The sequence below is a fragment of the Trematomus bernacchii genome, unplaced genomic scaffold, assembly GCF_902827165.1.
Source record: "Trematomus bernacchii unplaced genomic scaffold, fTreBer1.1, whole genome shotgun sequence".
NCBI classification, from domain to species: Eukaryota; Metazoa; Chordata; class Actinopteri; order Perciformes; family Nototheniidae; genus Trematomus; species Trematomus bernacchii.
Window position 1 is genome coordinate 1,073,770 of NW_022987888.1, and position 16,830 is coordinate 1,090,599.

Sequence of the window (16,830 nt, forward strand, 5' to 3'; positions counted from 1 at the left end):
TGTGAAATAATTTGACCGTAAAATAAACATTTTAATGTATTTTAGGAAGGTACTTGAAAGATATTTCAGTCCAAAATTGGGTATCAAATCAAGTCTCATAACAAATCTCTTTATTTGTGATCAACACCTTACCTGTTAAATACTGACGTGATCAGTTTAAAGAATGCTACTAAAGCCCAACAAGGAGCAACAATCATTTCCCTCTACATACTTTAAAAGTATAGCACTTTAAAACAACTTTTGAATAACATCATCTGAATACTAATTGATATGCATAGTATATTGTCATCAGCTGAATCCATTATTTATAAATCCAATGTATTTTTTTCTTACCAACTTTGTGTTGTCTCCATTTCCAGACAAAAGGACAGCAGCGATCACAAACATGAATCCAAACAACACGCTAACAGCAACAGAAGCAGAACAACTAGAAGGGACTATGAAGAAATCATCTGAAACAATAAAAGACAAAACACCCTTTTATAAAACTAGACTTCATGTGAGACAGAATCATTGCAGGTGAAACTGCAGATATCTACCTGGAACATGGATTTGCGTCTGAGTGGTGCGGTTGGTGTTGTGGTGCTGGACTCTGCAGGTGAAGCTGCTGCTGTGTCTCTTCTCCACAGTCACTCTGCTGCTGACAGTATAGAGGTCATCAGGACCTCTGACTGTCTCTGGAGGTCCAGCAGAGAGGAGCTTTCCCTCAGCGTCCAGCCACAACACCTCAGGCTCCGGATACCAGCCTGCAGACTCACACTGCAACACCACTCCTCCACTCTGACCGTCCAGCCCTGATAACCTGATGACAGGCGGAGAGGAAGGACCTGATGTGGAAAACAAAGCAGGAAGTGTTAGAGTTATTGAGTTATTAAGTTGTATTTCCACCCACATATTCATGTAAGAGTCTATGGGCTTGCTACTCCCTCATAGCGAGTGAGACCCAGGTGCCCCTCAATAAAAACACCTGTTTGCTAACCTGGCTCCAAAATGGTGGAACAAGCTCCAAATTGATATCACAACAGCAGAAAGTCTACATATATCCATTTGCAGACTGAAAGCCCACTATCCATTATCAATGCAGGTGATCATTCTATTGATTCCTTTGATCAGGCTAGATGCCTTACGGACATACAAGCTTGGATGACCAACTACTTTTGGATGTTAGACACAGACAAAACTGAAGTTTAATACTCTGCCCCAAACACCTTATCTAAAGAAACAGTTACTCTGGATTTGTTGTTATAATTCGTATATTGTTTTCAGTGATCAAACTACAAATAAACAACTAATGCACTTGCAGGATTACACCTATTGTGAGTTGCTTTTGAGAAAGGATTTGCATTAGATTGCTGCTATAGTTATAAATTCTAAAAGCATAGTTTTTTGAGTATTCATCCTCAAATAGGGAGGCGTGTGGTTCAGTGGGTTGTGCGTTGGTGTTCGGATCAGGGTTTCAAACCCCACTGCAGTCAGCATGTCGTTGTGTCCCTGAGACACTTCACCCCAAATTGCTCCTGTGGCGACTGCCCACAGTATTGAGTATGTAAGTCCCTTTGGATAAAAGCGTCTAACAAGTGACATGTGATGTAATGTAATGTAAAATAGTAGTTTTCCAGTGTTATGGCTTAATACCCTGCTGGAGAAAAAAAACGTTGTAATGAAGGGAAAACTTATGTCACTTTTGGCTTTCCATACCCCTCCTACTGCAAGGCTCTCATCTTCAAACTCTAGCAAGAACATGCGCTACACAGGAAACCCCTAAATTGCAAACAGCAGTTTTACAGTCTCCTGAAACTCCGAGATAAGTATAATTTTATAAAGTAGAGAAAAGAGTATGTCCCATTTGGCTTTCGATAAAACTTCAACTGCATTCCGATACTCTCGTCTATGAACTCTAGAGGGAAAAGACTAAGACTAAAAACCTTTCTTAGAGGTAAAAGTAAGGACTTTGCAAAACATGCATCATGACATACATTGCTCACTTACCAAAAACTAGTTGAACAAAAGCTTGCCGGTCCAGTTTTGGAATGAAACATCTGTATTTCCCCTGATCGGAGAGTTGTATGTTGGAGAGTTTCAAAGACATGTTTCCGTTCTTCAGCTCATCGGTGAACATTGAAGTTCTTCCCGTGAATAACTTGTGTTTCATTTCCACAAGTTCATGGCCAAGCCGCATCACATGAACGAATCTGGGGTCCATGTCGGGCCTCGTCCACTCCAACGTCAAATCGGCAACATTTATCGCCGGCTCCAGATAACACGGCAAAATGATGTCATCACCAAGGTTTGCTACTATTGGCTGAGGTGAGCCAATCAGCTGTGTCTGACCTGGAAATTCAAAGGATGTTTTATCTTGTCCAATAAAACGTCAGCACAGGGATCTTTCTATTTAACAGTTTTGATAGAAGACAGAAGAAACAGATGGGAATGTTGGTAGCCCTAGTGGTTACCCCATATAATTGCTTTATAGGCAACATATTTTTGGCGTCAACAAGTCCAAAATAACTTTTCAGGTTATACTGCATCTGGCCTTGTGACCTAACGTAAGCTTCACGACTAAATAAAGGTCGCTACAGCTTAGTGGTTAGAAGCAGGCTAAGTTATTAGCATCTTCCCTCTGAAACGTTTTTGGGAAGTTGTATCGAGCCACAAATAACACTATGTCATCACAAAAAGCTTCACATAGATACAAGTCTGCAAAGAAAACAATCATGATATTGATAAACTGTATTCTCTCATTCTTACGGTTATTTAGCCTTTTCCTGAAAACAACATATTGTGGGGAAACACTTATCAAGCAATTCTTGCCCGATAATTATGAATATGAACTTACTCCCCTAATAATTAATAGTGACTTTTTAAGATTGTATGTTTGTGTTAGTTACCTCTACAGTGGTGTGTTAGGAGAAGAAGTAAAACCAAAACAGTGATTCTTCTGACATGAGATTTAAGGGGCTTTCCGTCTGTGTGGAAATCCATCATAGAGCGCTGGAACTGAACAGGAGAAATGTAAAGTGACAGGAGAAAATGCTTTAAAATGGTTATTTATAAGATATCACTTTTGCTGAAAGCTCCAATAAATTAAAAGTAAAACTTTGCTGCCGTCTTCTGTGTTCAACTTGTAAGTCACATACCATAATTCCTTATATTATATCCTAAAACACACCTGTGAGAGCAGCTTCACTTCTCAAATTGTATTTCTTCGTGAACTTCTCTTATAAATATAAACCAAGAGTGTACTTTCAATTTTCCACAGTTGTATTTGTCTGTTCATTGTTCACTAAAAACACCATTATACTTTCACTTTAGTAGCTTTAGAAAAGTGAATTTAAATGTGTTTAGAAGCTTCCCTATTTGTAAGATATTTTAGTTACACTTAATGCCATGTTACAAAGTCTAATATCTCGGAGACGTTAATAAAGGAAAGACTCTCTGTACACAGTTACCTTTTTAGTGTTAGGACCGCAGTTTTCCCTCCGACATAAACACGTGAACAATACTCTCTTTTCTTTTTCTTGTGCTTTAGAGAGACCCTAATTTAAAATGCAGACCCATTCTAAGAAATAATCTCTTTTGGATTTAATGTTCGACGAAGACCACATACCTGTTCTCTCTCTCTGCCTCTTCTTGAATTGAATAAAAGTATTGTTATCTGAGTTTCACTCTGAGCGTCTTGCTTTATGAGCTTCTGAACTTTGGACTCAGTTGCTAGGTTATGAAATAATACACTGCAATACAATCTGTTGCAGTGGAACATTTATTTGAAACAATCCAACACCTTGAGGCTCATAAACACTCTCTGCAGCCAGTTACATTCATGAGGATCCGTATCAGTCCAAAACACACACCAATCAGGCAGTGACGGTCATTATGTTGATCCCAAAGTTTAACACCATTTGCTTGTCTTTGTTTACTTCTAGAAATAAATGATATGTCCGGGTATCTCCATAACAATCATTGATTTTATTATCTTCTTCTTTTCTTCTTTGCAAACAGCTACAGGTACATACACCACCACCTGGAAAACTGGAGGCTTGTGCAACCAGTACACATTAAAAGATTTGTTTAAGGAGTTAATATTAGTAATAATATTATTATAATAAAATAAATCATTTTGCACTTTGCTTGTGTGTAGATCCCGTATTTGCAGGAGTCATGCTCTCCTGAGATTGTAACTCCATGGCTGATTGCACATTTAGCCTCAGCTAAATGTAATGTTATGCAATTTACTAAAACTAAAATTACTAAAATAAATGTACATTAGTGAAGGCAGGAGGGTGAAGAGGGAGGTGGAGGGATGGATGATGAAGAGGGAGGGTGAAGAGGCAGGTGGAGGGATGGAAGATGAAGAGGGAGGGTGAAGAGGGAGGTGGAGGATGAAGAGGCAGGTGGAGGGATGGAGGATGAAGAGGCAGGTGGAGGGATGGAAGATGAAGAGGGAGGGGTGAAGAGGGAGGTGGAGGATGAAGAGGCAGGTGGAGGGATGGAGGATGAAGAGGCAGGTGGAGGGATGGAAGATGAAGAGGGAGGTGGAGGATGAAGAGGCAGGTGGAGGGATGGAAGATGAAGAGGGAGGTGGAGGATGAAGAGGCAGGTGGAGGGATGGAGGATGAAGAGGGAGGGTGAAGGATGAAGAGGCAGGTGGAGGGATGGAAGATGAAGAGGGAGGAGGAGGATGAAGAGGCAGGTGGAGGGATGGAAGATGAAGAGGCAGGTGGAGAAGCAATGTTGCGGGCCCTCAGCAGCCCGTGGCCCTCTCCTTGGAAACTGGTCTGTATGCCGGTTTTGTCATAACAGTGAGGTGGTCAGAGAGTCCGATGTGGGGGAAGGGGGAGCCTTGTATGCGCCTTTAATTGTGGTATAAACAAGATCCAGGATGCTGTTTTCTCTTGTTGGGAAATCAACATGTTGATATATCTTTGGCATGAACGTTTTCAGGTTTGCATGGTTGAAGTCCCCAGCGATGATGAGATGGCTGTCTGCTGATTAGCTCACAGAGTGCCTCCTCTCTGTCTTTGTTGTTACATTACATTGCATTTCATTTAGCTGACTGTTACGAACCCACTAGGGATGAGTAAGGTAACACACACCAGATGGTTTTGGTAAGTAATTATAATAGGGTTTTAATGAAATAACAACAAAAGGTGTACAACAAAAAGGGAGCAAAGGTAACCTAAGCTAAACAAAGAAGCCAAAAGGGCGCAGGTCTACTGCTAATAACAGAAAGAGGACTCTAAAACATGAGCCTAGTTATCACACCTGAGATCACTTCCAATCAGCACTAATGGAAGGAGCTGCAGGAAAACACAGCTAACAAAAGAAACTAAACACATCACTTTAAACACTCGACACTAAGCACATATATCAACACTCGACACTAAGCACATATATCAACACTCGACACATATATTGTCACACCAAACACAGTCTGTAGTGTCCACGACACAAGAGCATTTTGTATGAGGCGTCTGATCGCAGCAGAGCCTCCAGAGTGATAATTGTCCCCAGGCTTTGTAGTCATCTCTGGAAGGTGTGCTCTGGGATTGCACAGAGCGTCGGGCCCGGTGCTCCAATCAGTGTCTTCGGAGGAGGACCAGGAGATGACAGCCAACGACATTGGGGCAACCACACAGCTCATTTACATATTACACACACACAGCTGCAAACAATCTCAGACAGGTTAACGAGCAGACAGAAACAGCAGCCGTAACACTGACGCTTTACACTTACAATTACCGATTACAGGGACATTCTCCCTGGAGTAACTGAGGGCTAAGTGCCTTACTCAAGGGCACTCTAGTGGTGGTGTTCCAGGTGGGATTTGAACTCGCAACCTTCCAATCTTCAGCCCACCTCACTATCCATTAGACCACCACTACCCCTTAGAGGTGCGGGGGATGTAAACAGCTGTTAGCAGAATGGTGTTGATTTCCCTTTGGAGATGGAAAGGCCTGCACTTCACGAACATAAATCTTAGCCAGTCGAGCTGAATGGCAGAGTCTGGGATGTTGTCATTTAGCCATGAATCCGTGAAAACCTCACCTCACTCTGGGTCGACTGGAGAAGTCTTATGAAGTTCCATTTTATTGTCCGGTGAGCGTACATTTGCCATGAGTATGCTCGGGATAGCGGGCCTGTGTGGGCTAGCTTCTAGCCTAGCCCGGATGTCTCCTATTCAGCATGGGAGTAGCACTCGAGGGCAAGGGCGAGCAGAGTATTCCGAGGCCGCTAAGTTCCGCTGCAAGCATAGCATCCAGTGTGTGGGTTGTTGTTGTTTTCTTGTCCAGCAAGAACTCGCCACTGTACTGTATACCCCTGACTGAGCTGTCGGTCCGGGGTAGTTGAAGTGAGCTCAACATACGTGACAAACATACTGAAGAATCATTAAAAACACTATAAAACACTAAAGATTCGGGAGAGCGAAAAGCCGCTGCTGCTGTCTGCGCCCGCGCCGCCATTTAGTTTTTTCCAGCATAATAACAAAAAGGGGAAAACTAATTAAACATAACTTTCTGTTTGCGGGATGAAAGCTGAGGCCGTTCTGCAACAGCCTTGACCTTTGCTGGATCCATCTGGAAGCTTCCTCCTTTGAGCACAAACCCCCCCAATAAAAAAACTTCCGGGACACAAAATTCACATTTCTCTGCCTTCACAAAAAGATGGTTTCCAATAGTCTCTGGAAACCCCCCCTAATGTGACCCAAGCTAGTAAAAAACAAACCAGGCGTGACTTTGTTTTGCATTTCCCTGAGTACATCAATTTACTTTGGAGAGAGCCGACCTTTTGGGGAAGTGGTGCCAGGGAGTAGGTCAATGGCACAGTCGTAGGGTCTGTGAGGGGGCAGAGAAATGGCCAGCTTGACCTCCTTTATGGCGCGTTTCCACTACACGGCCTCGCTCGGCCCCGCTCGGTATGGCTGGGCCTCGTTAGGACTGGCTCACTTTATGGCGCATTTCCATTACAGTTTAGGAACTGGGGTAGTATCTATAGTAACGCAGTGTAGGTGGAGCCGTGACGTGATCTTCAGAGAACCCCAGAAAAACAACACAGCCGTTAGCTGTTAGCACTCAGAGCTCACAGCTCCTCATATATGTTCAGAAACTAGACAAAAGTTAAACAAGTACAAACCACAGACTGCCTGTGTCATGGTGAATACAGTCGCTGCTTTATTTATGTCTGTATAGGCCGTTGTTGTGAGTGTGGACGGTCGGAGCATATACTGCGTTAGCTTAGCCAATCTCCATTTAGAACACACGCATTTTAAAAGGTTTTTCGCCTGCCGTCTGTCTGCAGACTTGTCAAAGCATTAATTCATGGTTTTTACTAACCGGTATCAGTATGTTGTTACTTCGGCATCATTTTGAAACGTGTATTACAATTAAATCACGGTCAAATATGTCCATCTTGTTGTAGTTGTAGCCCCCTTGCCAGCAACGCTCTCTCTAGTTTAGCATACTCAGCCCGACTCAGCCTCGTTGTCTCTGGCCCTAGACCCGCGATTTTATGAGGCCAGAAAAACTGTGAATTAGGACCCGCCGGCCGGTACTAGGCCAAGTGGAAACGCAACCAAAGACGGGCCGCTGACGTCACAGCCCTCTTAAACCGGGCTCCGCGCTGTAGTGGAAACGCGCCATTAGATCCAGATATTCTGGCAAGCAGGCCAATGGGAGTGGCTTGGTCTGAAATGACAGCAGAGATAAAACAGAGCACAAGCAAAAATTAAATAAATTCAAAAGGAAAACTCAAAACCTGGCACCTTTGTCTTTAAAGACAGAATTTTCCACTGCCTTCTTTTTCATTATACTCTTTATGTACGTGTTAACTGTTAACGGTTTCATCTCGAGCTCTGAGCTGAAACCACAGAGAGTCTGACCCCAGCCTCAGAAACACTCTGCACAGGAAGAGGAAGTTCTCACTCACATTATATTTCTGTGTCTCACAGTGAGACGCTCAGACAGCAGGAAGACATCATGGAGGTCACAGCGCTCTGCAGCCGACTGCGTGAGTCTCAGCTTTGTTTAAACTTTAATTTATTCTTTTATATTAACACATATGAGGCTGATATGCACTTTTTTCACTATTTATATATCCAGTGACGTGTGTCATCGTTCTGCTGGGTGCACATATTCAGAAGAGTTTTACGAAAAACAATGGTGGGTAGCAACTAAGATACACTTTTAAAATGTTTGCATTATGCATTCCTCCAAACTGAACCCAAGTTACACATTTATATTATCCATTTATCTTTCTATGTCTCTGCAGAGCTAAATAATATTGAATATATTCTATATGTCTATATTTGTTTAACCTGAATAGAAAATGTAAAAAGTAAAATCTTACATTTTTGAATGCCATAATTGGTAAGTTACAAATAAACTGATTAACTTCCATTTATATCATCATTTTGCAATATTTGGCAGATGTTGTATTGTCTATATTTCTGTTCTCAGACGCAGCTTTGCACATTGTCACGGAGAGACTGCAGTTCTTTGAATACGAGCCCTTCTCTTTTCTCTGCGAGGGTCCTGGCTCTGCTCTGAGGGGGTTTAGGAACAACAATGAGTTGATTAAGGGTTGTTATATTATTGCTTCATCAACACTGAACTGCACCATTCCAGAGGCCTATGCACCGGACAGCGGGGTTTACTGGTGTGAGGATGAGAAAGGAAGGAAGAGCAATTCTGTCGACATCACGGTCACCGGTATGTTTATCGTAATTAAGATTAGTTAGCACATTAAGCTTTCTTAAATCTGCACAGTTCTTCCTTTTTTGATTCCGATATACCGTACATAGTTTTTCACAGTACCTTTAACAAATATATACTTTTATATCCTGTATTTCACTTTTTTAATCATAGTTTTAATATTTTTACAAATGTTTCTATATTTTCTCTTATTTTACATGTTATTTTGCAATAATAAAGCAGTTTCCTCATATTTGAAAACCTACTTGGCAATAAACGTGATTCCGACAAATTTTGTTGGTGCAATGACAATATCTGATTAAACTCCAAAAATGAAAAAGACAAAGCCTGAATATTTTTAAAGAAAAACAGAATTTAACAATTCCAAGCAATAAAAAGAAAACCCCAAAACACTGTTCAAAAAGTCAATCATTTTCTAAAATTAGAATTTGGTCACAAAATATACAAAAAAAGACCTAGGTTTCTATAATCGTGTCTATAATGACACTTAATGAATTGTCTAAAAATATAATGACAAAATTACAGGAATGACAATCAACCGTCGACGCTGCCACAGGGATAAAAGAAACATGTAATAATATTAACTTCTATGCAGACGATACACTATTATACATTACTGTATCATTTCTGATTTATTTATCAATGTATTCTGTTTATTTCTGATATGTTTTATTCATTCTGCCCATGAGCGTAATGCTTGTGTACATATCATTTCCAATTTTGTAAATAACTTAAAATGTGTACAATAGACTACAAATGTATCCCGATGTTGTTCAGGTGGCTCTGTGATCCTGGAGAGTCCTGTGCTTCCTGTGATGGAGGGAGAATCTGTGACTCTGAGCTGCAGAAACAAGACGACCACTTCCTCCATCCTGTCAGCTGATTTCTATAAAAATGGCAGCTTCATCAGGAGCAGCTCTACAGGAAACATAACATTCGAAAATGTTTCCAAATCTGACGAAGGACTCTACAAGTGCAGCATCTCTGAAGATGGGGAATCACCAGAGAGCTGGCTGACTGTCAGAGGTGAGATACAAGAACTACAAAAGATGATATTTACTCTATTTACGAGAACCACATTTTTTTAACATTTTAGATTATATATAGCGGTATTTGGCATTTTCTGCTATTTGGGCTAAAATAGACCTCACACAGTTCATAGTCAAATTTAACAGCCAGTTTTATAGAACTAACATTTATTTAATAATCCCCATAGGGACATTGAGATCTGAGAGCAACAACAGCAATAAGAGTGAAACACAGGATAGGACAGGTAAGAGTTCATTTCAGAATAACAAATATAAGTATCAGTATGAATAAAACACTTAAAATAGGAATAGGTTAAACATGCTCAGTTTACACTTATACACATAAGTGATTTTAATGAATCTGAAAGAATATAAATGCATGTCTTTGCTAAAGTGCGGTTGCGCACATGCACTGCACATCATTCAAAGTTTTACGCCAAATTTTATTTCTCAATTTTGAGTTTACAATGTGCAGTAATTTGTTTCCATATTCTATAAACAATGAATCAAAGGTGGAAAAAAGTAGTCAGATATTTTACTTATCTTAAACCCAGGGCCACCCCTATACGCTTTTTGCCTCATGACTCAAAATTGGTGTAGGGCCCCAATTTGGCCAGTGGCAGGACTGCTTATAACGCTCTATACAAAGTGATATGTTTATAATTTACATACCTAAGTATTAAAAGCAAAATCTAGTATTTATTATTAAAGTGGACCTATCATGCTATATTTGAATAATATAGTGTAGGACCATACCTATATAAGGCATATTTATACTTTTTTTTTTCAAAATACCAAACAGATCATGCATTTTAGCCATGCCTCATTTTGCTCAATTTGACATTTTTTAGATCTGTTTTTGCAAGGGCTGATTCTGTGAGAACAGCACCATCTACATGCCTGGCATAAGTACTACAGCGTCTCCAGCGCTTTCGAACGGCAATGCCGTGGTTGTCTCCTCCTGATTGGTGGAGTTGGCCCAATAGCCGTAGCGCCACTGTCCTGACGTCAGGACAGTGTTCAAATCTGGATCAGTTTTTATCAGATCCGTTGCAGCCCCTTTTTTAGAGATTTGGGTATGGAGGAAAATAGAGAGGGTTGTGTTTTCTGACACTTGGTGAGTTCCCTGGAACACCGGGGACACATGTTCATGTAGAAAAGACGTACAAAAGTACATTTTGCATGATAGGTCCCCTTTAAGTAAACCTACAAACAAAAAATTACTGATACCTATTTTAACCCTTTATCGGGCGAGGAACCATATTTGGTAATTTCCACACACACCAAACATGGCGCCCCCCCCCCCGCGACTCAGTGAGGTCGAGAAGCATGTGGTTTTCTCCCAGCCAATCAGCGAAGTTCACTCTACGCCACAGAGCACATTGGGGACTTTGACCAATCACCAGAGGCCTGAAACGAGTTAACCTAATAGTGCCCCATAAAGGGTTAACTACTTTGTGTACTGGTGGATAATTTAATCTTAGCAGTGTTATATTCTATAAATGTATTAAGAGTTACGTAAATGAACTCCAGTTTTCAAACCAATGCAGCAAAAAGTACAATATTTCCCTCTAAATTGTTGTAGAGGAGTTTAAAGTACCAAAGTTGAAACACCAAAGTAAAGTAAAGTACCTTAAATTGTAGGTACAGTACTTGAGTAAATGTACTTAGTTGCTGTCCACCACTGAAATTAAGTTGTGAGGAAATGTAAATCGTCCATCATTTAAACATTTGATTATGTATATGATTATGTAAATGCTAACATGCTAACATTGTGTGTTGTGTATTACAGAAAGTGGTGACCTACTTAATGATCAAATGCGTTCTTTCCTCCATGTCTCCGTCCTGCTGTGGACCGCTATCATTATTTTCATTTTGGTTTTGGCTCTGCTGGTGCTGGGAGTCCTTCATATTAAACATAGAGGTATGAAAAAGTAACTACCTAACACATTGTGTATTTATATACATGCAACTACGTTTATAATAGCGTATTTACTTCTAAATCCAATGTTAAGGAGCATTGAAGTGAGAACTTCTTCAAAACTAAAAATGTATACAGCGATTTTACTAAAAGAGCAACAAGTTATCTACATTATTAATACATTATAATATAGAACTGATATACATAAAGTAAAGTTGTGAGGACAATAGTACACATAATTGTTGATGAGTATTCTAGACTTGTTATTTAAAAATCTAACTTTGTAATGTAATGTCTTTTTTTCCTGTGTTTCCATAATTGTTTTGCTTTTTCATGCACCAGACTCCTCAAAGACACAAACAGCAGATTCACCATGCTCCGGCGAGGAAAATCTAAATGGTGAGTTATAAAAAATGTACATTATTGCTAAATAGTTAAGATTAACATGTGACTGAATGTATTACTTAATATGTTTCCAGCTACAGTCTGTGAAGAGGATCAGGAAAATGTCACGTACGCTCTCGTCGTCAAAAAACCAAGACATCACCGAGGTTTTACTTCACTTTAAAATCTCATTTTTGTTTTATTTTTTACGATTTAGAAAAAAAAAAAAGACTATTATAGTTACCCTGTTTCTTTATTATTAATCCAGCTTCAAACAACATACAGTAAATACTGCTCACGAGAGACAAAGGTTTACTTTGAGTGATACTTTAAGATCTTTGTCACGTGTTGAAAGTGACAGTTGAGACGTGCAGAGGTATGAATTATTTTTGCTCCCTCTCAGCGTTTCACACACTGCGTTTTATTTTAGACGCTGCAGACGCTGCTGATAATCCGAGCCTCAGCATCGAGACAGACCACAGCCGAAACCCACAGACTGAAGCAGGTATAGGGGACATTTTTAATAATTATTAGTCAAGGTATATATTTATAATGTGCTTTCTTTAAGTTCAACTCTTGCTCACTGACATTCTGTCCCTGCAGGTGAACCTTCATTTGAAGCAGTTTACTCTGCGTTGGTTATAAATGAGACTCCACAAGCTCACGGTTCGTATTTGATCAAAATGCAGTTAAAAAATGTAATCTAGAAGATGCACACACTACCAAAATACTTAGATATCTGTAGCTTTCCATTTAAAATAGCGACAGATATCTGAACAGTAGAAGTTATTTTGACCCATTAAAGTAATGAAAATAATAATCTTTATTTTTTTAGCACCTTACAAATATGTCTTTGTATTTAGAGTCATGTACAGTTAAGAATGACTACATACACTCTTGTAAATGTAAAGGATTGGCGCCAGATTTGAATAGTGTTTTCAATACATCTGAAGATTCTGAGAGAAAAGTCAGAATTTTGACTTTTTGCCCAGAATTTTCAAGCCAAGTTTATTTATATAGCACCTTTTAACACAAGGCATTCAAAGAAAACAATTCCCCCAAATTCAGTTTTCTTCGGGCATTTTGACTTTTATCTCAGATTGTTACATGTCTCTGAATTATTTTTAGGTTATGGTTTAATGGTTTTAAGTGCTGGACAGAAACATAGAAAATACTGATTTCTATTTTTTTATAGCGATAATGTTGGATCGAAACATATCAAAGGTCACCTATTATGCAAAATCCACTTCTTCATGTCTCTTCTACATCAACATGTGTCCCCTCTTCTTCATGTCTCTTCTACATCACCATGTGTCCCCTCTTCTTCATGTCTCTTCTACATCAACATGTGTCCCCTCTTCTTCATGTCTCTTCTACATCAACATGTGTCCCCTCTTCTTCATGTCTCTTCTACATCAACACGTATCCCCTCTTCTTCATGTCTCTTCTTCATCAACATGTGTCCCCTCTTCTTCATGTCTCTTCTACATCAACATGTGTCCCCTCTTCTTCATGTCTCTTCTACATCAACATGTGTCCCCTCTTCTTCATGTCTCTTCTACATCAACATGTGTCCCCTCTTCTTCATGTCTCTTCTACATCAACATGTGCCCCCTCTTCTTCATGTCTCTTCTTCATGAACATGTGTCCCCTCTTCTTCATGACTCTTCTACATCAACATGTGTCCCCTCTTCTTCATGTCTCTTCTACATCAACATGTGTCCCCTCTTCTTCATGTCTCTTCTTCATCAACTTGTGTCCCCTCTTCTTCATGTCTCTTCTACATCAACATGTGTCCCCTCTTCTTCATGTCTCTTCTACATCAACATGTGTCCCCTCTTCTGCATGTCTCTTCTTCATCAACATGTGTCCCCTCTTCTTCATGACTCTTCTACATCAACATGTGTCCCCTCTTCTTCATGTCTCTTCTTCATCAACATGTGTCCCCTCTTCTTCATGTCTCTTCTACATCAACATGTGTCCCCTCTTCTTCATGTCTCTTCTACATCAACATGTGTCCCCTCTTCTTCATGTCTCTTCTACATCAACATGTGTCCCCTCTTCTTCATGTCTCTTCTACATCAACATGTGTCCCCTCTTCTTCATGTCTCTTCTACATCAACATGTGTCCCCTCTTCTTCATGTCTCTTCTACATCAACATGTGTCCCCTCTTCTTCATGTCTCTTCTACATCAACATGTGTCCCCTCTTCTTCATGTCTCTTCTACATCAACATGTGTCCCCTCTTCTTCATGTCTCTTCTACATCAACATGTGTCCCCTCTTCTTCATGTCTCTTCTACATCAACATGTGTCCCCTCTTCTTCATGTCTCTTCTACATCAACATGTGTCCCCTCTTCTTCATGTCTCTTCTTCATCACCATGTGTCCCCTCTGTGGAAAGAGACTCTGAAAGTTTCAGGAACAAAGATTCTCTCTCTTTTTGTCCTGATCCATTTCTATAAAAACCTGTCTGAAAATGAGCTGATCAGATGTTGGCCACTTTATGATGTCATAACGATGTTTTGTCTTGTGTAACCATTAGCCAATCAGCAACCAAGGTACCCCCCCCCCCCCCCCCCCACCTTATCACCTGAATCTCCTCCTAGAGCACCATTGAGTTCTTTGTAACCAAATCTCTCTCAGAGGGGCGTGGGGAGGGGCTCCTTATTTTCATCTAAAGTAACAGACAGAGAATCAGCACTTTGGAAACAGGGCTGAAACAGAGGGGATTATGGGTAATGCTGCAATGATCTGTTTGGTGTTTCAGCCAATCAGAGACAGGCTCTGTATATATATCTGAGACCTGTAATATATTGATGAAAAACAGTATAATAGGGGACCTTTACATTTTACTTGTAGGGGTTTTCCAAGTCAAATGATTACAGTAACAAGGGATTAACATTGATTGAAGTTGTTTAAGAAAATTATATTGAAGATTTTTGTTCAGATTTCTTGCATATTATCATGAATTGAACTCGTCTCTTGTGCAGAATCAGGACTTAAAAACTCACCTTCAGCAGAGGATCCTCTCTACACCCCCGTGATGAAGGTAGGACTGTAAATGTTCCTCATAACGGCGTGAACATATATTTTACATTAAAAACATTAAATGAAATGTTATGGTTAAGTAAATTAATCAAGATTTAATTGTTCCCTTGAATGTTTTTCTTTTATCTTTCAGGACTCGTTCGGCAAGTTGAGAGACGCTCCGTCAGATTAGCAAATTGTTCAGAAATGATTTTCAGTTCAACTCAGATCAATGTTCAGTCAAATATATTCAACCCAAATCTTCCTAGAGCTGGAAGTACATTTTTTAGATTTATATTGTATTTTTCTTTTGTTAACTCTGCTCGGAGTATTTGGTCTCATTTAAAGGTGGGGTAGGTAAGTTTGAGAAACCGGCTCGAGATCGCTAGAATTTGAAAATACACAACCGGAGAAAATCTGCCACTTCCTTACAGAGCCCCTCCTCCAACACACACGAACGCGCACATGACCAATGAGGGCACGAGATAAGTTTGTGCACAGATGGAAGGCTGACAGGCAGGTAGGCCATCCAGTTATTTTAGCCGGGCCGGCTCAGATGATTGGTCGTGCTTTTTACAGTACTACAGCTTCCACAGATGACATTTTTTTATGGATTTTTTGTCAAAGCACTTCAGATATTCATTGCTCTCGGGATGTTAAGAGCATTCCATGGAATATAACAAAAAGTGTATCTCGAGCCGGTTTCTCAAACTTACCTACCCTACCTTTAACTTTTCATATCTGTGTCATTTTCCTAAAAGATAAAGGACTTTGTGTTATTTGTTTTCATGTATTCAGTGAAGTTTTATTTGAAAGTATTTTCTTTGAACCTCCATAACTTTCTAAGCCATTACAGTCCACACATTCAAACAAGAGTTGTGTTCAAGATGCCCTATTGTGCTTTTTGTGGGTGTTCACTTTCCTGTTATATAGATGTTATGGCATGTTGATGGTCTGCTAAGGTTAAACAAAGGAGTCGAGCTGGTTTCACTCTGCAGGCTGATGAGGGGAAGTGGAAACAGGTGAGCAGGTGAACCAGGTCATGTGACTGCACTCTGAGAAGTGAGGAGTTCAACATGACTCTGAGAGTGTGGAGACATCTGGTGGACAGAGGGAGGAAATACACTGCATCCATTATTAATTCAGATCAAAGCTGTAAGGCTTAACATCAAAATGTAGTTATTATCAGAGATGGCAAAAGTACACACATCCTTTACTCAAGTAGAAGTACAGATACTCGTGTTTAAAGTACTCTGGTGAAAGTAGAAGTACTGACTAAACTAACCCTAACCCTAACCCCCACCCTAACCAGGGTTTGCATCCTCTTCCTTACCCACACTCCCACCCGGATTTCCCCCACCCGAACCAGGGTCTGCATCCAACCCCCCTCCTCCCTAACCCCAACCCATTGGTACGTGGAGACTGCCCGGACCACTCCCCCACCGACAACCCTCCCCCACCTAGCCCTAACCCCAACCACCCCCTACCTGACCCTAACCATAATCTCAACCCCAGGGGACTCGTCCCATGTCCGCACCCCTCATCCACTGACAAGCTTCCACCTCCGGATCCTAACCCTAACCATCTCCCACCTGACCCTAACCCCAACCGTCAACTCATTCCATTTGTCTCCACCTTTTCCCACACCATCACAGGATTCCACCGGACCATCAAAAATAACTTCTCCCTCCTCCAGTCACAACCCTAACTCCCAACCCCCCAGGTCACCCATTTTCAACGACACCCGCCAGACCAACTCA

General features: G+C 40.5%; 3 protein-coding genes across 3 annotated transcripts in view; 2 read left to right on the top strand and 1 right to left on the bottom strand.

Annotated features, from left to right (window-relative positions):
• The window catches only part of LOC117469799 (trichohyalin-like), a 126,285-nt gene that overhangs the window by 27,373 nt on the left and 82,082 nt on the right, over positions 1 to 16,830 (top strand). The gene's annotated exons all lie outside the window — the stretch shown is intronic.
• LOC117469801 (low affinity immunoglobulin gamma Fc region receptor II-like) overlaps positions 1 to 16,830 on the bottom strand; it is an 83,366-nt gene that overhangs the window by 14,966 nt on the left and 51,570 nt on the right. The gene's annotated exons all lie outside the window — the stretch shown is intronic.
• On the top strand, positions 7,953 to 15,434 carry LOC117469800. Its single transcript, XM_034114236.1, has 12 exons — positions 7,953 to 8,004; positions 8,097 to 8,156; positions 8,454 to 8,705; positions 9,486 to 9,734; positions 9,925 to 9,981; positions 11,529 to 11,660; positions 12,000 to 12,056; positions 12,137 to 12,208; positions 12,472 to 12,546; positions 12,645 to 12,707; positions 15,034 to 15,092; positions 15,225 to 15,434. The coding sequence occupies exons 1-12, from the start codon at positions 7,974 to 7,976 to the stop codon at positions 15,261 to 15,263; spliced, it is 1,146 nt and encodes a 381-aa protein (XP_033970127.1). The 5' UTR covers positions 7,953 to 7,973; the 3' UTR covers positions 15,264 to 15,434.